At 44.9% G+C, this 24,131-nt stretch overlaps 1 protein-coding gene across 5 annotated transcripts in view; it reads left to right on the forward strand.

The window, feature by feature from the left end:
- ubap2a (ubiquitin associated protein 2a) overlaps positions 1-24,131 on the forward strand; it is a 114,272-nt gene that overhangs the window by 86,237 nt on the left and 3,904 nt on the right. For all 5 annotated transcript variants that reach the window (XM_072572817.1, XM_072572827.1, XM_072572835.1 and 2 more), the window contains exons 22-27: positions 251-332; positions 6,831-7,030; positions 11,141-11,234; positions 15,378-15,485; positions 17,742-17,803; positions 22,706-22,894. In XM_072572817.1, the coding sequence (XP_072428918.1) occupies positions 251-332; positions 6,831-7,030; positions 11,141-11,234; positions 15,378-15,485; positions 17,742-17,803; positions 22,706-22,894 (735 nt within the window). The remainder of the gene's footprint in view (positions 1-250; positions 333-6,830; positions 7,031-11,140; positions 11,235-15,377; positions 15,486-17,741; positions 17,804-22,705; positions 22,895-24,131) is intronic.

Genomic DNA, 24,131 nt, shown 5'->3' on the forward strand with positions numbered 1-24,131 from the left:
TTAAGGGCCTCTAGATTACTAGTTATCACTATTACCATTACCCTTTTTAAAGATACCTTGGATATAGTAAATAGTTGAGACTGTTGAATTTTTATTTCTACTTGCAGTGAAAGGCTATATTAGCTGTTGAAGTTGTTTTGAAGAAGTGTGACTGTTTTAAAAAGTTTCGTATTCCTTGTCTCTTCACTCTTCCCTTCTGATTCTCCTCTAATTACCTGGTTTTTACCCCTTCCCTTTGCCATTCTTCCAGGATTACTATGGAATGGCATTTCCTGCACCAGCTGCAGCACTTGCTGGCAGAGATGGAAGTCTTGCAAGCAACCCTTATTCAGGTGTGTATTTCCAGAGTTATGTGCATCTCATTCCAAGGCAGTTTTCTGTTGTTGAAATACATTTGGTGTGTTAAGTTCCTTCCACAGATAGTCAACTTGTTTCTCCTCTGCAAAGGTTTAAACCTTCAAGGAAAAGTGCTATGAATGCCATTTCTAAATTTATTCTTGTTTTTGATAATGCATCAAGCTGGTCATTGGGATGTCAGAAGTTCTGCATTTAAGTTGTATGGAAGGATGACAAACTTTTTAAATTATTGAGTAAGAAGTCACTTGTGGCAGACCTGTAATAATCTCAAGCAATAGACGTGCGATAGTAGAGTGCAATGGAAGAAATGATTGGAGCATGTTGAAAAGCATGGCAACAATCATTGGAGGTTTTAATCTATTTAATGACAGGGAAACATCAAATGTTTAAAGCTAGCTGACCTGTTCGTAAAGCATTCTCAGGGCAATTTCTTAGCATCACGTGCTCTGGAACCAGTAAAATGTAAAACTTTACTAGATGTATTGTACACAAGATGCTGCAAGAGCTTGTTCCTTGGGGTATATATTTTCTAATTTGTCCAAAGACTTTGCACAGGTGGGACTTGAACCCAGGTCTCCTGGACCAGTGCCACTGCACAACAAATGTCCTGTTCTTCAATAGTGTCTGAGATCCAACCATCTTCAGCTGCTTTATTGATGATCTTCCTCCTTCATAAAGTCAGAAGTGGGGATGTTCGATTGTACAGTATCATTTGCCACCCTCCTCCTGTGCAACAGTGGTAGGTTCTAGGAGTCTTGTAGTTTAAATGTAAGTACTAAAACTAATTGAGTTTTGAAAAGATGTGTAACTCAGGTTGAGGTTCTGGATGTAGGTTTGCTCACTGAGCTGGAAGGTTCATTTTCAGATGTTTCGTCACCATACTAGCTAACATCTTCAGTGAGCCCCCCTTATTTATATGTTTGGGTTTCCTTGGGTTAATATCATTTCCTGTTCTGATGTCATTTCCTGTTCATTTTCCTCAGTGGTAAATGGGATCCAAGTCAATGTGTTTGAGAGTTTCAGTTGGAATGCCAAGCTTGGAGGAATTCTCATGCATGTCTCAGTTTGGCTCATCCTAGGATGGATGTGTTGTCCCAGTTGAAGTGGTGTCCTACCTCATCTGTATGAAGGATACTAGTGACAGTGGGTCATGTTGTTTTATGGCTAGTTAAAGTTCATGTATCGTGGCTAGTTTTCTGCCTGTTTGTCCAATGTAGTGCTTGTTACAGGTTTTGTAAGATAATTTGTAAATTACATTAGTTGTGCTTGTTGTCTGTATAGGGTCTTTCAAGTTCATTAGCTGCTTTTTTTAGTGTGGTGGTGGGTTTGTGGGCTACCATGATGCCAAGAGGTCATTGTAGGGGAGAGTGGCTAGAATTTCTGGACACGTTTTCTCTGCTTGTTTGGGTTTGTTGCTGAGAAATCGGCAGTCTGTGTTCATTGGGTGCCTGTTCATTCTGAATACACTGTATAGGTGATTTTCCTCTGCTCTGCATAGTTCCTCTGTGCTGTAGAGTGTGGCAGCTTGTTGAAATGTTCTAATGCAGCTTTGTTTGTGGATTATGGAATGATTGCTTCTGTAGTTCAGTATTTGGTCTGTATGTGGTGTTTGCCTGTAGACACTGGTTTGAAGTTCCCCATTAGCTGTTTGCTTTACTGCAACATCATTGATGAATGGCAGTTTGTTGTTTTTCTCTTTAGTGAATTTTATGCCAGCAAGGGTATTGATTATTCTTGAAGGTATCCTCTCATTTGTTTCGTTTAGTGATTACAAAGGTGTCGTCCACTACGTGGACCCAAAGTTTGGGTTGGCTGATTGACCGAGCTGTTTGTTAGCGTCTCTGCATTACTGCCTCTGCTAGAACCCTGATATCTGAGATCCAATGGGTGTTCTGTTGGTTTGTTTGGTTTTATTATTGAAGGTGAAGTGGGTGGTCAGGCATAGGTCCTCTAGTTTGACGATACTGTCCTGGCTGATAAAGTTGGCCTGAGAAAAGGAACAGGAAATGACACCACCAGAGGAAATGGTGTGAGCACAGGAAATGACATCACCAACACAAGGAGACTCAAACATAAACAGAAAGCAGGCTACACCACCAGTGCTTCATCCGGAGGCTCACTGAAGGTGTTATTTAGTATGGTGATGAAATGTCTGAAAATGAGCCTCTGGCTCAGTGCACAAACCTACATCCAGAACCAATACCAATTTGTTAATGTGAGACTTAACCATTAAGGCAGCAACAGACAATCTAGTGCAGTAACTTAGGAAGCTTAAGTTATGAATATATTTATTAAAGCAGGGCAGTAACTTTATGGGCTTACTATGGTTCTTGGTTTCTGGTTCAGCTTGGGGCAAAAGTCAACACCCACTCTCTGCTCTCTTCAATGCTTTGGGCTTTCCACTTGGGATTGGAAGCAGGATAATTTCAAACCTCCTTGTGTGCATTAGTCAGTGAAAGCTGTTGCTTAACTCTTTCTGAGCCACAACATGATCAGGTGAAAGTGAAGACTGCAGATGCCGGAGATCAGAGTAGAGTGTGGTGCTGGAAAAGCACAGCAGGTCAGGCAGCATCTGAAGAGCAGGAAAACTGACGTTTTGAGCAAAAGCCCTTCAGGAATGAGACTGGGAGCCTTGTGGGTGGAGAGAGAAATGGGAGGGAGCAGTGGGGCTGGGGTGAAGATAGCTGAGAGTACAATAGGTGGAAGTCGCTGGAGGAGGTAGCTCTGAGGGGAGGGTGGAGTGGTTAGATGGGAAAGAAGCAGGATAGGTAGGACAGGTCATGAGGGGTCCAGAGGCTGAAGATGAGGCGTTCTTCCTCCTAGGGATTGGCGATGGAGGAGGCCCAGGACCTGCATGTCCTTGGCGGAGTGGGAGGGGGTGTTGAAGTGTTCGGCCATGGGGCGGTGAGCTGGTTGGTATGTGTCCTGCAGATATTCTCTGAAGTGCTCTGTGAGTAGGTGTCCTGTCTCCCCGATTGTAGAGGAGAATGCATCTGGAGCAAAGGATGCCATTAATGACGAGTTTAAGTGCAGGTGAAACTTTGATCGATGTGGAAGGCTCCTTTGGGGTGAGGGGGAAGGTGTGGGTGCAGGTTTTGCAATTCTTGTAGTATCAGGGAGATGCCAGGAGGGGAGGTTGGATTGTTGGGTGGCATGGACCTGATGAGGTAGTCCGGTTGATCAACTTCAACACATCTCTGATACCTCTCTCCCCTTCCTGGACCTCTTCCATTTCCATCAATGGTGACCGACTCAACGCTAACATTTTCTACAAACTCCCCAACTCCCACAGCTACCTGGATTACACCACCTCCCATCCTGTAAAAATTCTATCCCTTATTCCCAATTCCTCTGCCTCCGCTGCATCTGCTCCTACCACTACAGAACATACCAGATGGCCGCCTCCTTTAAAAACAACTTCCCCTTCCATGTGGTGGTTTCCCTCCAGTGAATTTCATCCACTTCCCCACCTCTGCCCTCGAACCCCACCACTCCAACCACAACAAGGACAGAAACCCTCGGTCCTCACCTTCCACCCCACCAACCTCCATATACGTTGCATCATCCTCTGTCATTTCCATCACCGACAAACAGACCCCACCACCAGAGATCTATTTCCCTCTCCACCTTTATCCGCTTTCCTTTAAGACTGTTCCCTCTGCAACTACCTCGTCAAGTCCACCCCCTGGCATCCACCACCCTCCCCCCTGCCGGCACCTTCCCCTGCCACCGCAGGAATTGCGAAACCTGCGTTCACACCTCCACCTTTACCCCTGTCCAAGGCCCCAAAGGAATCTTCCACATCAAAGTTGCACCTGCACTTCCACGCATGTCACTTACTATGTCCATTGCTCCCAATGTGGTCATCTCTACATTGTGGACACAGGATGGCTATTCAGCGCTTCAGAGAGCACCTCCAGGACACCCACACCAACCAACTCCACTGCCCCATAGCTGAACACTTCAACTCCCCCTCCTGCTCTGCCGAGGACACGCAGATCCTGGGCTGCCTCCATCGCCACTCCCTTACCATTTGATGCCTGGAGGAAGAACACAACCTTATCTTCAGCCTGGGGACCCTCCCAACACCATGGCATTCATGTGAATTTCAACAGTTTCCTCATTTTTTTCCCCCCCCATCGCTGCTCTTCTTCTCTTCTCCCCCCCCCCCCCCCCCCCCCCCCCCTCCAAAGCCTTATCCCAGTTCCAACCTTCCAGCTCAGCACTGGCCTCGTGACCTGTCCTACCTATCAATCTTCCTTCCCACCTATCCACTCCATCCTCCCCTCTGACCTATCACCATTACCCCCACCTCCATCTACTTATTGCACCCTCAGCTCCACCTTCCTCCTATTTATCTCCCCAGCCTCATTCTTGATGAAGGCTTTTGCCTGAAACGTCGGGTTTTTTCCTGCTCCCCAGATGTTGTCTGACCTGTGCTTTTCCAGCACCACATTCTTCACCCGCAACATGGTCAGTTATATCATGCATTCTTAGTTGGTATAGGCTAAGCGAACCTTATTGCTGTTTGGTTTAAGGGGTGCATGATCAGTCTGCAATTGACTGTCACCTCTCATTATCACCTGACTGGCAATTTAAGATCCAATCATTCGTGGGTCAGTCCTTAGAAGTTTTGTTGTCACTTTAGACTTTTAACTAAGACTAGATATTTGAAGTGTTTTTTGCTGCCTTTGTTAAAAGAAAAACTGAGGCATTTGCCGTCAGAACCCAATAATTTATATCCTTGTGCTGACATCTCAGTCCTCTTTTTTTTTAAATTTGAATTTCTCATTAAATCAGACAACTGCTTATCACTAATCATTTGCTTTTCCCTTAGTCATGAGCTATCAGAATTATTTTGTTTCTGCTGTTTGAACACTTAGAGCAGTTTGTATAGCACTTAATACTTCAGAGGCAAAAGAATGAAATAGGCTTTTGAATATTCCTCAGTATCTAGTCGAGTGAAAATGTAAAAGACTATACAATTGCAGACTTTAGAATGTTACATTTAGTCAAAAGCTAAATTTCTAAGATTAATTGAGACATACCAGTACATTGGCACAGCTCTGGTTATGATTTCTTGATGAAAGCTTTACCTGCCTTAATCAACCATGGAAATCTGGATGTAAGCTGTACATAAACTAAACCGAACCCCTCATTCTTGCAACTGTTACTCAAAAGCACATTAGGTTAGTGCCTCCACTTAGTTTGCAATCCAGTAGTGCATTTCATTGACAAATGAAGCTGAGCAGTCACATGATTGTGTCAAAATCTACATTGATTCTATTAAGCCAAATAAGAGATTTATCAATGAATATACTTTAATTATGTAATCTAAGTCAATCATGAGATTTTGGTTTCTGTACTAATCTTAGACTATGTCCAAATGTAACAAGACCTGGACAGTAGTCAGGGTTTGTCCTGACAAGTGGCAAGTAACATGCACACTGCAATGACCATTTCTAATGTGAATCAAACCATTACCCCACGATATCCAACAATATTGCCATCACTAAACTTGCTGGGGATTAGCATAGACTAGGAACTGAACTGAACTAGCCATAGTGTGGCTACATTAGCAGGTTCAAGACTAGGAATGCTGAAGTGAGTAACTCAGCACCTGACTCTGTCTCTTAAGAGACGACAGTGAAGTCTGCAGATGCTGGAGATCAGTTGTGTTACTGGAAAAGCACAGCACATCAGGCAGCATCCGAGGAGCAGGAAAATCGACTAGACGAGCTTATCTCTCCATGCTTCAGGCTCACTGCCTTTTATTCCTGATGAAGGGCTTTTGCCCGAAACGTCGATTTCGCTGCTCGTTGGATGCTGCCTGAACTGCTGTGCTCTTCCAGCACCACTAATCCAATATTTGCTTTCCAGCATCTGCAGTCTTTGTTTTTACCTCCTCTACCAATAAAGCCCAGTACGCCATATGCCGCCTTCACAGCACTATTTACCTGGGTGGCAACTTTCAGAGATCTGTGTGCATGGACACCAAGATCCCTCTGCTCATCCACACTACCAAGTAGCCTACCATTAGCCCAGTAATCCATCTTCTTATTACTCCTACCAAAGTGAATGACTTCACACTTAGCTACATTGAACTCCATTTGCCACCTTTCTGCCCAGCTCTGCAACTTATCTATATCCTGCTGTAACCTGCCACATCCTTCTTTGCTGTCCACCACTCCACCGACTTTCGTATCATCCGCAAAATTCTCTTACTTCAAGCAATTTTATTTTCCATGAGAACTTTTGTGGCACCTTGGTGTCATTGACTTGGCCAGTATTTATACCTCATCACTTTTTGTTCTTGAGTGGTGCTGAGCTGCATTGAATTGCTGAACAAATTTTTTGAAATGTTGTGAAGCAGTGGAATCATTTCTTGATAGAGCTGTTGTTACAACTAATGACCATTTAAAAATGCAATGTTTTCTGAACCTTTTTAAAGAGTAAAAATACTCATCTTGCAGGCGATCTAGCAAAGTTTGGCAGGGGTGACTCCGCTTCACCTGCACCAGCAACCACTCTTTCCCAACCTCAGCAAAATCAGGCTCATCACACCACTCAGCAAGCCTTCTTAAACCCAGCTTTGCCACCAGGATACAGTTACACAGGATTGCCGTATTATGCTGGTGTTCCAAGCACATTCCAGTATGGGCCTGCCATGTTTGTAAGTAATTTGTACTGTTGTTTCTCTACTGTAATTTGTGGTGATCATTATAGAGCTTGTTTAATGGAAATTATGAAGTGCTTTGCAGCTGATTTTGTTTGAAAAGGATTGCATACCTATTATAACTAAATCCTTTTTTAATTAGTGAATTAATTGTTACTCTTGTTTTCTGAAAACATAGTCAACATATCAAGAGAACTTTCTGCTCTTCACATAATTCCATGGCATCTTTTAAGATTTAACTGTAAAAGTCAATTTCACTTTTTTCACCTGAATATAATTATCACTGAAATAAATTTAAGTATCATGTTGCTTTTTAAACTAACCAGAATTGACAGACTTTTTGCCCAATTCAATTAAAGCTAAAAGGAACACATCTCTGAAAACTTGTTTATGAACAGAATCAAATAGAAAATATAGCGGAAAACCATATTTTGGTGATTACATTTGCCATAGTTAAGATGTGTATGATAAATACAAGAAATATTTGACCGAGCAGAGGAAACTGGAGTTGGTTGTGAAATGCATTTATGCAGTTAGAAATTGAAGCACAGATTTATCAGATTATTTCAAGTGACTAATCTGTTCCTGTCAGGGATATGGGAATAAAATACGTAATGTTAAAATTTGAGCAATAAGTATCAACAGATTAGCTAATAAATTCATAGAATAATAAGAAAAGTGCATTTGGTCTGTTTCTGTGCTGGCCTTCTGCAAACGCAACTCATTTAATTTCATTGCCTGCATTTTCCTTGTGGTCCTGTCAATTTTTTTTTCTGAGCCAATTTTCTTCTGAAAGCAATGATAGATTTGCCCTTGCAACATTCTCTGTAAATTCCAGACCCCAACCACTGTGATTTTCCCCTCATTGTACTTGCTTGTGTCACTTTAAGTTGGTGTCCTTTTGTTTCTCAATTCTGCCATGAATGGTGTCTGATCGTGTTAACCTATTGTGTGTAGATCATGATCTTGAATGCCTTGATTTAATTTCCTCTAATCTTCAAGGAGAACAGATTCCAAATCTTCCAAACTTTGTTACAGAAGTTTGTCACCCTGAACCATTCTTATTAATAGGTACTTGCTGAAATGCCTTCGTATTCTTCCCGAATTACCCATCTCCAGAGCTAGATTGAATACTCAGTTGGGACTGAATCAGTTTTATACAAGAAAATCTACTTGTTTTTGTAACATTTGGCACCTCAGTATAAAGGCTAGGTGCTTTATTAGCCACTATTTCAATTCTCTATCCAATCAATGATTTGTACATCCTCAGGAACTTTTGCAGATACTGCATTTGTTTTTACCATTTTTTTCTATATTATTATGTTTGCCATCAAAATGGATTACTTACACTTATCTACCTTAAATTTAATCTGCTACTTATTCATCCATCTCATATATCTGTCTTAGTGAGTTTTGAGAAGACTTGTAGCTTAGATTGAGGTTCTGGCTGTAAGTTTGCTTGCTGAGTCGGAAGGTTCATTTTCAGGCGTTTTGTCACCACACTGGGTAACGTAGTCAGTGAGCCTCCGATGAAGCTCTGGTCTTAGTGACTCGCTTTCTTTTTGTTTAGGTTTCCTTGGGGGTGGTGATGTCATTTCCTGTTGACATCATTTTGTTCTTTTTCTGAGATGGTGGTAAATGGGGCCCAAGACAATGCACTTCTTGATAGAGTTCCAAGCTTCTAGGAATTCTCGTGTGTCTCTGTTTGGCTTGTCCGAGGATGGATGTGCTGTGGAGTATCCTTACAGCTGAGGAAGGACATCACTTCGACTGGGACGGCGCATCCATCCTAGGACAAGCCCAACAAACACACGAGAATTCCTAGAAGTATGGCATTCCAACTGGAATTCTATCAACAAGCGCATTGACTTGGGCCCCATTTACCACCCTCTGAGAAAAATAATATAAAATAGTCACAACAGGAAATGACATCACCCCCCCCCCCCCAGGAAACTTAAACACCAAAGAAAGCAAGTCACCTAAGACCAGACTCTGACCAGTGCTTCATCGGAGGCTCACTGTTACCTCGTGTGGTGGTGATAACATCTGAAAATGAACCTTTTAACTCAGGTTCTGGCTATAAATTTGCTCGCTATGTCTGTCATTTGAAGGTTGCTACCATAAAACATTAGAAATAGGAGCAGTAGTAGGCTATTAGATCCCTTGTGCTTCTCCACCATTCTTCATGATCGTGGCTGAGCAGATAATAGTTTTCTCTCTTTCTTTTATAACCTTTAATCAATGAAAAATCTGTCTAACTCCACTTTGAATATGTTCAATGACCAAGCTCACTGGGAAGTAAAAATTGCAAGACTAGCAATTGGGAAATAGACTTTCCCAATTCTATTTTGAATCAGAGGGCACTTTAGTTTGGAATTGCGACTGCGTTCAGAACCCCACCCCACCCCATGGGAGTAATCATCCTCTAACATCTACCCTTCAAATCCTTCACATAATCTTCTCAATGAGTTCACCTCTTTATTTATTTAGGCAATCTGGGTTAAGCTGGTCGAGTCAGCGTTTATTGCCCATCCCACATTGCTTTTGGCAGAATGATGGTGAGCTGCCTTCATGAACTTCTCCAATCCATTTGTTGTTCGTACCCCCTGGACTTTGACCTAGCAATAGTGAAGGAACTGAGATGTTTTGAAGTCAGGATGAAGAGAGGCTTGAAGAGGAACTTGCAGGTAGTGGTGTTCCCATGTATCTGATACCCTTCCTTCAAAATAGAAGTGGTTTGAGGTTTTCAAGGTGCTAAGGAACCTTGATGAGTTTTTACAGTGCATCGTGTAGTTGATGCACAACACTTCAACTGTGTGTCAATAGTGAAGGGAGTGAGTGTTTGAGAATGTGGTGCCCAAAAAGTAACCGCCAGTATATCAGCCCAATTTGGTCAATCTTTCTTGATTAGAGCAATCCCTCATCCTAAGAATCAACCTCGTGATCATGTGTGAACTGCTTCCAATGTAGGTATGTCCATCCTTGCGGTGGCCATTGCTGGAGTAGACTCGACTGCACACTGTAGTCAGACCTCACTACTTTATACTCCAACCTCCTTGCTTTAAAGACACAAACACTCTGTTTCCATGATTACTTTACCTACATATTAATACTTTATGATACATGTGTAAGATCATAGTAATTGTTTTATACTTGTCGTTTTTCCACTTTTTACTCCATTGGCCAATTTTGTTTTCCACGTGCTTAACCAATGTATATCCTTTTGCAGATTTTGTATTGTCAAACTTGCTATCTTACCTAATCTGGGATAGTTAATTCTTCACAAATTCACACTGTCTAACTTAATAGTTCATTCAGGTGTTCAGTCCCATTATGTCTTTAATAAAGGATTGTAGTATTTCCCAAAAGACATGAGACAAAAGTTCATAATTTGTTGATCATCTTTCTCTCCCATTTCTTGGCTTAAAAAGTAATATTGGTAATTTTCTACTTTAGTGGTGGCATCTTCTCAATCCAGACTTTTGAAACAATACCAGTAAAACATTTGCAATTGCTTTACCACCACTGGTACCCTAAGTTGAACACAAGGCATTAGTTAGTCTTCAGCGATTTGTCACCAAGTGTGCAAAATTCTGGCAAGACTTTATTATTTTTGATCATTCACTGAGGGAACCAGCAAAAGTGGCTTTGGGTTTGAAATGTTTAGCTGTCCAGAAAATTCATTAAGTTTGTTTCTTTTGGAAGAGTGGAAACTTTTGTGGTGACATCGCTGAAATCCTCAAGGTGGAGAGCATTGACGGTTGACTCTCAAACCATTCGTTATGCTATTCAGATAACTAGTGATGCATCTTTTGAAAAGGTTCAGCTTATTTTCCTTACTCCCAGCTTGTAAAGGGTAAAATTGCTGTGATGTAAAGTACATGTAAAGGACTTATGTACAATGTATAGTTTCAGAAGTAATATTCCTGGAGAGGGGATTGAGGAATATGGTATTGGATATTCAGAGGGAAAAATTGCAAAAGGTTGCTGAATAACTTTTCAATACAATACTAAGAATTTCAAGCTATCATTAGTGCTTGCAGCATTGGTGAGCTCTTCGTTCTTTTCTAACTTGAGCTGCTCAAAACATTTTAAATGCTCTTATAGTTACCTCCAGCAGCTGCAAAGCATGGAGTGAATATGAATACCGCTTCAGCTTTTCAACAGGCAGGTGGCTATGGACAGCATGGATACGGGACTGGTATGTACTCCATATTATCATACGTTCATGTAACATTTTGAATTAATCTTGTATGGAACACTGGCTGATCCTTTGACAAGGATGATTGTACAAGTTAGAAAGATGATGATGATGGACAGAAACACATTTTCTAGGGAAATGTAAGCAATATCAGATGATTTGTCGGTTAATTAAATAATTTATCAAATGTTCCCCTCGAAGTTACAAGAAATTGTCGTTTGTCTGAGAAAGCAGTCAGTTGCTTCAGTTTAATAGTTTGTACAATACTTGTGTGTTGAAGTGCCCTTCTACATCGAGGTTTGAATTTATAACCTTCAGTTACAAAGCTGTGGGCATCCCGTGCTTCCAAAGGTTCTTTCTCTCATTTAAATTATGGGAGGGTTCACTCACCAAAAATCTACTGTAGGTGGCTTTGTAAACATGTCCTAACAAATGCAAGTGTCTACAGGAGGAGAAATTACTGGAAGGAACAATTTGGTGATATAGCATCTAGAGGGTAAGGTGCTTTACAAAACATTATCAAACAAATTTAGACATCTGACTGCATAAGCTTATATGAAGGTCAGTGACCAATAGCTTCAGATTTAAGGAGCATCTTCAAGAAATAGAGGGTGTGTCTTGTAGACTATGAAAAGGAACCACAGAGCTTGGCGCCCAGGCTGCTGCTGAATACACAGCCACCAAAATCTTCAAATTAGGGATGCTTAATAGGCTAGAATTAAATTGCTTGTAGCAAAGGTGTTTGAATGCAAGAAAAGCAATTCCTGATGAATAGTATTTAGTATGGCATCAGATGCAAGAGGAGATGTAAATTTATATTAATTTGACTACAGTAATTTTGTTTTACTTAAACTTTGCTATTGAGTAGATATTAATGGTTGGTAATTCACTCTTGATCACTTTTGAAGCATGAGCCAACAAGTTGTGGGCGGCACGGTGGCACAGTGGTTAGCACTGCTGCCTCACAGCGCCAGAGATCCGGGTTCAATTCCCGCCTCAGGCGACTAACTGTGTGGAGTTTGCACGTTCTCCCCGTGTCTGCGTGGGTTTCCTCCGGGTGCTCCGGTTTCCTCCCACAGTCCAAAGATGTGCAGGTCAGGTGAATTGGACATGCTAAATTGCCCGTAGTGTTAGGTAAAGGGTAAATGTAGGGGTATGGGTGGGTTGCGCTTCGGCGGGGCGGTGTGGACTTGGGCCGAAGGGCCTGTTTCCACACTGTAAGTAATCTAATCTAATCTAATAAATTGTATCCTTATTATTTTAGTTTGACTTCATTCTAACGAAGTAGATAAGTCTGGGAAAATATGCAAAAGATCTGAATAGATAATTGAGACTTTTTTTGGTACAAGATAAACACTGCGTAATATTGTTTTGGTCCACTACTTTTCAATGCAGTGTAGTAAATACTTCAATCAAAGTGTGTGGAATATAGTCATTTTTTTTTTGGAACTTGCTTTTTAAAATATATGTGGATACGGGCAAGTACAGACGATTTTGTGGGAGGAGAAAAAGTTGATTCTGGAATAGTGATCCAAATGTCTCACTTCCTATAATACTTGTGACTGCAAACAAGGTCTTGAGATAACCCTTGGAGTGATAATATCTGTGTTTATACTTTTTTTGGGGGGGGGGTTTATAACTGGAATCTTAAATACATTATCCATTAGTTTCCTCAGACTCTTGCACACAGTCTCCATTCAAGTACAAGATTGCTCTATCTCCATGACACTTTTAAAAAAAATTTTAAGTTTACAGAAGCTGAGTTCTGTTAGCTTAGTCCATTTGGCCTTGCTTTCACATACTTCAGCTGTCATAACGTAGCAACAATAGTTGGGCTAGAAAGAAATTGACTTGAACTTTTACTGGTTATAACGTCAGAATTATGACATTATCATGACCGTTCATGAAAGAAACTAGAAGGAAGCAGCTAAATACTATCTTAGAATTCAAAGTTTGGGAGAAGATTTGTAGCTTGGGTGCTCGTTGTTGTGGTTCTGTTCGCCGAGCTGGGAATTTGTCTTGCAAACGTTTCGTCCCCTGTCTAGGTGACATCCTCAGTGCTTGGGAGCCTTCTGTGAAGCGCTTCTGTGCTGTTTCCTCCGGCATTTATAGTGGCCCGTCTCTGCCGCTTCCGGTTGTCAGTTCGAGCTGTCTGCTGCAGTGGTCGGTATATTGGGTCCAGGTCGATGTGTTTGTTGATAGAGTCTGTGGATGAGTGCCATGCGTCTAGGAATTCCCTGGCTGTTCTCCGTTTGGCTTGCCCTATAATGGTAGTGTTGCCCCAGTCGAAGTCATGTTGCTTGTCGTCTGTGTGTGTGGCTACTAAGGATAGCTGGTCGTGTTGTTTCGTGGCTAGTTGGTGTTCATGTATACGGATCGTTAACTGTCTTCCTGTTTATCCTATGTAGTGTTTTGTGCAGTCCTTGCATGGGATTTTGTACACTACATTAGGTTTGCTCATGTTGGGTATCGGGTCCTTCATTCTGGTGAGTTGTTGTCTGAGCGTGGCTGTTGGTTTGTGTGCTGTTATGAGTCCTAGTGGTCGCAGTAGTCTGGCTGTCAGTTCAGAAATGCTCCTGATGTATGGTAGTGTGGCTAGTCCTTTGGGTTGCGGCATGTCCTCGTTCCGTTGTCTACGGAACGAGGACATGCCGCAACCCAAAGGACTAGCCACACTACTATACATCAGGATTGAAGTGGACTTGGACAGTGTGGGACCTCCAATTTTTAATGCAGGTATAGATGGTTATTGGATATGGCAGGAAAGACTCTATCAACAAACACATCGACCTGGACCCAACATACCGGCCACTACAGCGGACAGCTCAAACTGACAACCGGAAGCGGCAGAGACGGGCCACTATAAATGCCGGAGGAAACAGCACAGAAGCGCTTCACAGCAGGCTCCCAAGCACTGAGGATGTCACCTAGACAGGGGACGAAACGTTTGCAAGACAAATTCCCAGCTCGGCGAACAGAACCACAACAACTATCTTAGAATTGAAGCAGGAATATAATTTCTCTAAGCTGGAGACTCTGTAGTGGATAACATTGGGTAATTGGTTGAACTTTTGTTTTAATGTTAGTTGGGATCTTTGTAAATATAGCTTGGCTTGTTTTTTTTGTCACAACTTAGTCATAAAAATATGATTATATATTCATGAGACTACGGAGGTTTAACAACAAAACAATCAAGGTAGGTTTTATTCTGGAATCTGACTTGTCTATCAACTGGAATTGTAACTCCTATTCCTGAATTTGTGTATCTGCTGGAGGTTTAACTTTTGTTATTAACATCTAACCTGAAGTAGACAATAATAGATTTTAAAGGGTTTTTGAATAAATGCTTGAAAAATATGCAAGGGTACAGGGAGTGGCAATTGGTAGGTAGGTCTTTTTAAGGTGTTATTACATTTGCTGATGTTTGATTTAATTTTATTCTCTAACAGCGTTCATGCTAATTTAATCTACTGTCTCATCTCCCAGTGAAGAATTAGAGTCACCACCAAAATGTAGTCTGTACCCAGTTGAATTTGAAATGTTATTGTGAGCTGATGAGTTGATTACTGGCTAGGAGACTAGATTCTGGACATTGTTTTAAATGTCTCACTGGTTCATGTATCAGGTAGATGTTTCTGAAATTTTGAAAGTTGAAACTTTGAATAGGAAGATGTTTGATTCCTTAGTCTCTTTTGATAACTATGGCAATTTGTGAGCTGTTAGTTGCGCAAGCTAGAATTACAAATCTGACTTAATTTTAGAAATTTTTTAGAAAACCTTAGATTTTTGGAAGTTTTCAATTTAAAACCCATTTTCAAAATACTTCAAATTTGTTTTGTTTTTTTTAAACTATCTTAATCTGATTGTTCAAAGTTTCTCTGGATGTTCTGTGGTACTAAAGCTAATATATGGAGATAGACGTTTTGCTTCTTGACCATTGCTGCTCACGTGCCTGACATGACAAGCCTCAACAGGCTGGCACGAGAGATGCTGTTGTGATACTTAAGAGAACAGTTGGTGTTTGTAGACTTGAAGCTGCAGTGCACCTTTTATAGTGAAGATAGAATAATTTGCAGAAAGGCACGGTGAAAGTAAGGTTGTGCAATAGAAATTCTATAGTCTAACTTTGTTCTTGATTGACAGGTTATGAGGATTTAAACCAAGGGGGTGGAGCTGGAGATTACAGCAAAGGTGCCTATAGTGGGTCTACTCAAGCACAAACCAAATCAGCTGCAGCTGGACCAGGGAAAGGTAAGGCTGATGGGTTGGTGCCATTTAGTATAGTGAGTCTTCTAACTACCACATGCCATGTAATCTGGCATGCTCTGTCTATGGGGATGGTTATCATTGTTAATTGGAGAAATGTGTAACAGATATGTATTGCACTTCTTCTAACCAGGACTTCTAACCAAGATAACTAGTTTGTTGGAAAAATGACACTCTGCAATGTGAGCAGATGATATGTTATAGTGGTTAACTTGCATCATGCTAGGTTATTAAGCTAGATTGTTGGACCCCAGTGCTTAGTGTGCAGCGATTATGGGGCAGGAGATCAGAACAATGTTATCTTTGTATATCTCTGCTGTTAGCCAAACTTTGATGGAAGGAAGGAGGTAGTATTACTGAACTGTCGAGAGTTGGAGATAACGAAATTGTTTGAGAATGAATTGAAGTGGACTTGGACAGTGTGGGACCTCCAATTTTTAATGCAGGTATAGATGGTTATTGGATTTGGCAGGAAAGACTGATTTGCCCTGGTAATCTCTTACAATGTATGTAGATCATAGTGCCTTTTATTAGAGGCCCAGTGGTAATTAACTAAGTTCTCTATGTAAAGGAACTCTTTGCCTAAGGACTATGTAGGGGTGTTTTATACATGTTTATAACAAAATGGCCCAATGTCTGCGCTCTCAAAATGGGTGACAAACAAAAAGAGGCTGCCTGCCTTGGACTTAAAACAAAAGATGACTGACAGGAGGTAAATAAGGAGCAGTAAAATCAACGTTGCGGGCCAAAGCCCTTCATTTAAGCTTTTGTCCGAAATGTCAATTTTTCCTGCTCCTCAGATGTTGCCTGACCTGTGCTTTTCCAGCACCATTCTAATCTAGACTGATTTCCAGCATCTGCAGTCCTCACTTTCGCCTAACTAAGGCTAACAGTCTGTTCCACCCCATTCCAGACAATACTGATAAGGGTCTGTCTCTAAAGTAGACCAGTAACTAATTCTAGCCCTCCTTAATGGAAAAGTAATTGACCAGTGAATGAATGGACACCAAGCACAGGATAAGTCCAGTCACCACCTTATGTCATTACCAGGACAATAGTTATTTTGTAATTGTTTCTCTGAAAGAATTACTCTGCAATAGGTCCTAGTTAGAATTTCCCTTGGAAATCCTAAGGATAGTTAAAGGATAGTTAAGGCATTAAAAAAAAAATAATGAATGCTTAATAAGTAGTAAAGAAAAAGCATTTAGAGCTAGATGTGAAAGTTAATTAATTTCAAGAACTATCCTGTGCCCTGAACAAAATAGATTGCTTACAGCCCAAAGTACTGAGTAGGAAAAACTGTATTTAACCTTACACTTTATAACCAGCTTCCTAACAAAAACCCACATTACAAATCTTACAGAAGCTAGTTGAAACTGATTTATATTTTTGCATGCATCATGAAGACAGTGGGCAACATAAGAGTAATGACTGAATTTAATAAAGACATCACGTGAGATTAAATCAAATTCAACCTGTCTCTACAGATAAAACTAGCCTGAGAGTATATCAACAAATCTTGGAATGCGAATGAACAGAATGCATAGAAAAATCCCAAGGCCTAGAGATTATAGTCTGTTTAAAGACCATGAGATCATAGGCAGCTGAGTTTGGTCAAATGGGTGTCTGTCACTAATTAGATCTATGGACTAGAAGGCAATGACTGTAGTTACATTGTATATAATCATTGTAATACAGAAATGCATAAAATACTACTTACTAATACTATATGTTGGTGTGTTGTTAATCTATCTTCTGATCGGAGTCAAAAATTAGCGAATAATTGAGTTTGTATGTTGAGGCTGGATTCAGAAGATCCTTTGACCCTCCTTGTTTTAACTGGTTTCTGCATGAATAAACTTCCATTTTCATGAGGTCTGCCTGCCTCCAGAGTTTTCATTCCCTATCAAGGATAAAAGCTTCTGCACTGACCATTTGACAAAAGCTGTGTAGAGCTGTATTCTTTTTGGACTGTTTAACTTAGTTCTAACTCCTTCGAGAAAAGGAGCTTAACTGAATTACTACAAATCACGACGGATTATTTATCCACATTGCCTCCAATATCATCTACCTGTACTTATGCACTTGTGCTGAGAGCTTCTGTTTAATGTTAAAATTTGGAGTAGCTTACGAATGGCTTCATCTACAGGCTAGTGAGAAAAGTATCTTTTTAAAGTGAAAATATTTTCTGTAATTGACTTAACTATTGATTATCACAGTGAATTAATTATTATATTACAGGTATTTCAGTGAACTCTTCTAACCTTGTTCCTGATATGACTGGCTCAGTCTACAAGACTCAGGTGAATGCTTGTTTATTTTTGCTTATGCTAGTCATTCAGAGGATTGCCAACATCTGTATTTGCTGAGTTCTCCATTGAGATTTACAGCTCTTTTGAAAGCGAATGGGAGTGAAATTAGTCCTTAGCAACAAAATGAACATCAAAACAATTGGCATATAATTTATGTTCTGTTGATTTTTTTTCTCTTGTTCCTCACTTATATCAGTTGTCCATTGTGTAAAATGGACTGTTTGTCACTCTCAAAACATTTCATTCTGCCAACTAAGACTGTTTGCATGATTTTGCTGGATAACTTAAAACAAGAAGCAACACATGGTTGTACAACACCCGGATTATGCTTAACTACAGATTATAACGTGAACTGAGTAGGAAGTTTTCGAATTTGGTAAGAATGGGAACTCTAGAGATGAATGTTTTTTAGTCTTAACACTCTTTTTCTGAGTGGTGTAAGCTTGAGTCAGTGTTATTTAAAATGCTTCATATAAATTGGGTTGTGTACTTATAAAATCCAACATAAAAATCATTATAAATAAAGCTTGAGAAGGTAAAGATAAAATAACCAGTTAAGGTAAATTCCATTCCAAATAGCATGATCTAAGAGTGACCATTTGGCTGAAGTGGACAGCTGCCAGAACTCAAACTCCACCAGTAGGAATATGTTTCCCTCCCCACCCCTATCAACATTTCAAAGGCACCCTTGTCATTCTTTCTCTCTCTCTTTCTCTCTTTTCCCCCCCCCCCTCTCTCTTCTCGTTCTCTCTCTCTCATTTTTTCTCTCTCTTCCCCACCCTCCCCTCTCTCTCTCTCTTCCCCACCTCTCTCTCGTCCGCTCTCTTCCCCACCTCTCTCTCGTCCGCTCTCGCTTCCCCCCTCGCGGCTCGCGCTCTCGCTTCCCCCCTCGCGGCTCGCGCTCTCGCTTCCCCCCTCGCGGCTCGCGCTCTCGCTTCCCCCCTCGCGGCTCGCGCTCTCGCTTCCCCCCTCGCGGCTCGCGCTCTCGCTTCCCCCCTCGCGGCTCGCGCTCTCGCTTCCCCCCTCGCGGCTCGCGCTCTCGCTTCCCCCCTCGCGGCTCGCGCTCTCGCTTCCCCCCTCGCGGCTCGCGCTCTCGCTTCCCCCCTCGCGGCTCGCGCTCTCGCTTCCCCCCTCGCGGCTCGCGCTCTCGCTTCCCCCCTCGCGGCTCGCGCTCTCGCTTCCCCCCTCGCGGCTCGCGCTCTCGCTTCCCCCCTCGCGGCTCGCGCTCTCGCTTCCCCCCTCGCGGCTCGCGCTCTCGCTTCCCCCCTCGCGGCTCGCGCTCTCGCTTCCCCCCTCGCGGCTCGCGCTCTCGCTTCCCCCCTCGCGGCTCGCGCTCTCGCTTCCCCCCTCGCGGCTCGCGCTCTCGCTTCCCCCCTCGCGGCTCGCGCTCTCGCTTCCCCCCTCGCGGCTCGCGCTCTCGCTTCCCCCCTCGCGGCTCGCGCTCTCGCTTCCCCCCTCGCGGCTCGCGCTCTCGCTTCCCCCCTCGCGGCTCGCGCTCTCGCTTCCCCCCTCGCGGCTCGCGCTCTCGCTTCCCCCCTCGCGGCTCGCGCTCTCGCTTCCCCCCTCGCGGCTCGCGCTCTCGCTTCCCCCCTCGCGGCTCGCGCTCTCGCTTCCCCCCTCGCGGCTCGCGCTCTCGCTTCCCCCCTCGCGGCTCGCGCTCTCGCTTCCCCCCTCGCGGCTCGCGCTCTCGCTTCCCCCCTCGCGGCTCGCGCTCTCGCTTCCCCCCTCGCGGCTCGCGCTCTCGCTTCCCCCCTCGCGGCTCGCGCTCTCGCTTCCCCCCTCGCGGCTCGCGCTCTCGCTTCCCCCCTCGCGGCTCGCGCTCTCGCTTCCCCCCTCGCGGCTCGCGCTCTCGCTTCCCCCCTCGCGGCTCGCGCTCTCGCTTCCCCCCTCGCGGCTCGCGCTCTCGCTTCCCCCCTCGCGGCTCGCGCTCTCGCTTCCCCCCTCGCGGCTCGCGCTCTCGCTTCCCCCCTCGCGGCTCGCGCTCTCGCTTCCCCCCTCGCGGCTCGCGCTCTCGCTTCCCCCCTCGCGGCTCGCGCTCTCGCTTCCCCCCTCGCGGCTCGCGCTCTCGCTTCCCCCCTCGCGGCTCGCGCTCTCGCTTCCCCCCTCGCGGCTCGCGCTCTCGCTTCCCCCCTCGCGGCTCGCGCTCTCGCTTCCCCCCTCGCGGCTCGCGCTCTCGCTTCCCCCCTCGCGGCTCGCGCTCTCGCTTCCCCCCTCGCGGCTCGCGCTCTCGCTTCCCCCCTCGCGGCTCGCGCTCTCGCTTCCCCCCTCGCGGCTCGCGCTCTCGCTTCCCCCCTCGCGGCTCGCGCTCTCGCTTCCCCCCTCGCGGCTCGCGCTCTCGCTTCCCCCCTCGCGGCTCGCGCTCTCGCTTCCCCCCTCGCGGCTCGCGCTCTCGCTTCCCCCCTCGCGGCTCGCGCTCTCGCTTCCCCCCTCGCGGCTCGCGCTCTCGCTTCCCCCCTCGCGGCTCGCGCTCTCGCTTCCCCCCTCGCGGCTCGCGCTCTCGCTTCCCCCCTCGCGGCTCGCGCTCTCGCTTCCCCCCTCGCGGCTCGCGCTCTCGCTTCCCCCCTCGCGGCTCGCGCTCTCGCTTCCCCCCTCGCGGCTCGCGCTCTCGCTTCCCCCCTCGCGGCTCGCGCTCTCGCTTCCCCCCTCGCGGCTCGCGCTCTCGCTTCCCCCCTCGCGGCTCGCGCTCTCGCTTCCCCCCTCGCGGCTCGCGCTCTCGCTTCCCCCCTCGCGGCTCGCGCTCTCGCTTCCCCCCTCGCGGCTCGCGCTCTCGCTTCCCCCCTCGCGGCTCGCGCTCTCGCTTCCCCCCTCGCGGCTCGCGCTCTCGCTTCCCCCCTCGCGGCTCGCGCTCTCGCTTCCCCCCTCGCGGCTCGCGCTCTCGCTTCCCCCCTCGCGGCTCGCGCTCTCGCTTCCCCCCTCGCGGCTCGCGCTCTCGCTTCCCCCCTCGCGGCTCGCGCTCTCGCTTCCCCCCTCGCGGCTCGCGCTCTCGCTTCCCCCCTCGCGGCTCGCGCTCTCGCTTCCCCCCTCGCGGCTCGCGCTCTCGCTTCCCCCCTCGCGGCTCGCGCTCTCGCTTCCCCCCTCGCGGCTCGCGCTCTCGCTTCCCCCCTCGCGGCTCGCGCTCTCGCTTCCCCCCTCGCGGCTCGCGCTCTCGCTTCCCCCCTCGCGGCTCGCGCTCTCGCTTCCCCCCTCGCGGCTCGCGCTCTCGCTTCCCCCCTCGCGGCTCGCGCTCTCGCTTCCCCCCTCGCGGCTCGCGCTCTCGCTTCCCCCCTCGCGGCTCGCGCTCTCGCTTCCCCCCTCGCGGCTCGCGCTCTCGCTTCCCCCCTCGCGGCTCGCGCTCCCCCCACCCCCAGTTCAAGACTCCAAAGGATCTTTGCACATCTGAAATTTACCTGTTGCTCCACTAATGTCATCCACTGTATCCATTGCACCTGATGTGGCCCCCTCTACATTTGGGAGACAGGACACCAATTTGCAGATCGTTTCAGAGGACATCTCTGGGACCTGCACCAACCACTGCCCCCGTTGCTGAACACTTTTTAGCTCCCCCTCCCACTCCACCAAGGGAAAGGCTGTCTGCATTGCCAACCCCTAACCACCTGACACCTGAAGGAATAACACCTTATCTTCCACCTTGGGACCCTGCAACCACACTGGATTAATGTGGATTTCGCCATTACCTCATTTCATCTTTTCTCTTCCCCACCCCCCCCTTCCAAAAACCTTAGTCCTGAGCCTCCAACTCGGTGCTGCCCTCTTGACCTGTCCATTGTCTTTCCCATCTGTCCGCTCCAACCTATCGCCTTTCCACCAACCTTCATCTACCTATTGCATTCTCGGCTACCTTCCCCCGAGCCCCCCACCCCAGCCGAAAAGACTCATTCCTGATGAAGGGCTTATGTGTGAAACGTTGATTCTCCTGCTCCTTGGATGCTGCCTGACCTGTGCTTTTCCAGCACCACACTCTTGACAGCTACCAGAACTAACAACATTACAAGTCAACAGACTTGTAAGCAAGACCATTTTGCTCTCTGGTGAGCAATTGCCACCCCATTTTAATTCAAGCTATAAATGAATTGGGTGGGAGAATGAAGTGTGAGGAGGATGTAGTGAAGCTTTGCTATGATTTGGACAAGTGAGTGAGGAAATGAATGGCAGAATAGGCATAATGTGAAATTATTCCTTATCCACTTGCTAGCAAAACAGGATGTCCTACTAGTCACTGCATGTGAGGATGCATGTGCACGAGGTGATAAAGAAAGCAAACTGTTTGTTGGTCTTCATAATGAGCAGATTATAAAGTGATATATCTCGTGCAATTGTACAGCACCTTGGTAAGGCCTTGCCTTGAAAATTGTGTGCAGTTTTGATCTCATTTGAGGAATGATGTTCTAGCTATGGAGGGACTGCAATAAAGGTTTGCCAAACTGATTCCTGTTGATCAGGACTATATTCACAAAAATTAGAATGGGTGGGGTGGGGCTTGAAATGGCCCAATGACTATTTTATTATAATCTAAGAATGTGCTGTATTGGAACCAAGATGTCTAGGAGTTCATGACGAGGGAGGCAACAATGCATTTGCTTTCAATTTCTCACTCTGCTCAGTGTTTCAGATGAAGTTATCAGAAACTTGAGTCAGAATTTCTAGATGGTTTTTAACGGCATGAAAACTTCAAGAAGTGAGGCTTAAGGAGCCATGTCGCAAGAATTTGGATATTGAGAAGGAGCCCTGCATATATCAAGATTTTTTTCTTTTGCTTGTGGCTGATCAGTTGTGCGCAATGAATATTTGCATTTTGCAACATTATTATTTCATGTAATTAACCCTTCAAAGTTGCTGATATTCTGAACTGCCAAAAACCATGGTTTTAGTTTGATAGTTTTTCATTTTCTGTAGTCTTTTGACAAACAGGGATTTCATGCTGGTACGCCGCCACCGTTCAATCTGCCATCAGCACTTGGAGCAACGGGAACCTTAAACCCTGGTGCAGCTGCAGGGTATGCTCCACCGTTTTTGCACATTGTGTCAGCTCACCAGCAGCCTCACACTCAAATGCTACATCATCACCTGCAACAGGATAATCAGGTAAAAATGCAAAACATTCTGACAGAAATGTACACTTTTTCAAAGTGATACAGATAATGAGCTTTTATATTGGAGTAGACATGGTTTTAAAGCATCTTTATGAAAAATTCAGTCTTTCAACCTGGTATTTCCCTTCAACTACATCAAACCTTTCTCGAGAGTGCAGGAAAACCTGGGCACAGCTTAAAATGTCATCACTGCAGTTACATTACTGAATTGCTTGCATAGCAGACAGCAGAGGCAAGCGTGCTGTCAATGAAGCTGAGTGATCCTACAAATAACAGCAGTCCAGATCAAAGCTCTGCAGTCTTGTCATATGCACTTTTGAATGGTGAATGATAAACATGTGACAGGAGAAGGAGACTTGACAAATGTCCTCATAGTTTGTGCTGACATGCAGGGCTCCTCAACCAATCAGGTCAAAAGCTTTCCAGCTATCTTCAGCCAGAAGTGTGAAATGAATTATCCATCTCTGTGTCCTTCTGTGGTTGTAAGCATTGCAAATGCCATCCTTTAGTAAATAGAGTTCATCGCAATTAAGATGAAAAATATCCTCACTTGACTCATTTCCTGGAAGCAGTTTCAGTATGGAGTTTTGCCTTTGCATGTAACAGCATTGGAATTCTGCATGCACAACTATAAGCATATGTGTACAATTGTGAGAGGCAGTGTCTACTGCTGGCAATTAGCAGAGTGAAGAGACCTATCACGTGGCACTTGCACAAGAATATGCTACTCATTGCCCAGTTTAAGTTCCAAGGTTACTTGGTTCCCGTGCTTGTTATAGCCTTGTTCCAAATGTGGATGAAAGAGCTGAGCTCAGGTTGGGGTTTGTGAGACTGCCATTGACGTTAAAGTACCACCAAATCTAAGCAATCCAGTCAGTCCCATTCTCTTGCTCTATCCCTATAGCACTACACCCCTCAATGTCCATCCAATCTTTGAAACTATTGTTAATATCCACTTGCAATACCTTTGCAGGTGAAGACTTTCCACCTTTGTTTATGAAAGCATTCTTCCTTGCTCCCTTCTGTTTTAAGTGCAAAATCTTAATCCTTCCACTAGCTTTTCCATGTCCAAATTTGTTAATCTAATACACCTGTTTGAGTGCATCTGTTTCAGATTCCACCTCCTTCACCCCAGGCGAACAGCTCCAATTATTCCAACCTAATCAATAGCTCAAGGTTTTCATTGTTAGAACCATTGTGTTAAATCTCCTCTATGCATTTGAGGGCTT

Source organism: Chiloscyllium punctatum, chromosome 1 (assembly GCF_047496795.1).
Source record: "Chiloscyllium punctatum isolate Juve2018m chromosome 1, sChiPun1.3, whole genome shotgun sequence".
Taxonomy (NCBI): domain Eukaryota; kingdom Metazoa; phylum Chordata; class Chondrichthyes; order Orectolobiformes; family Hemiscylliidae; genus Chiloscyllium; species Chiloscyllium punctatum.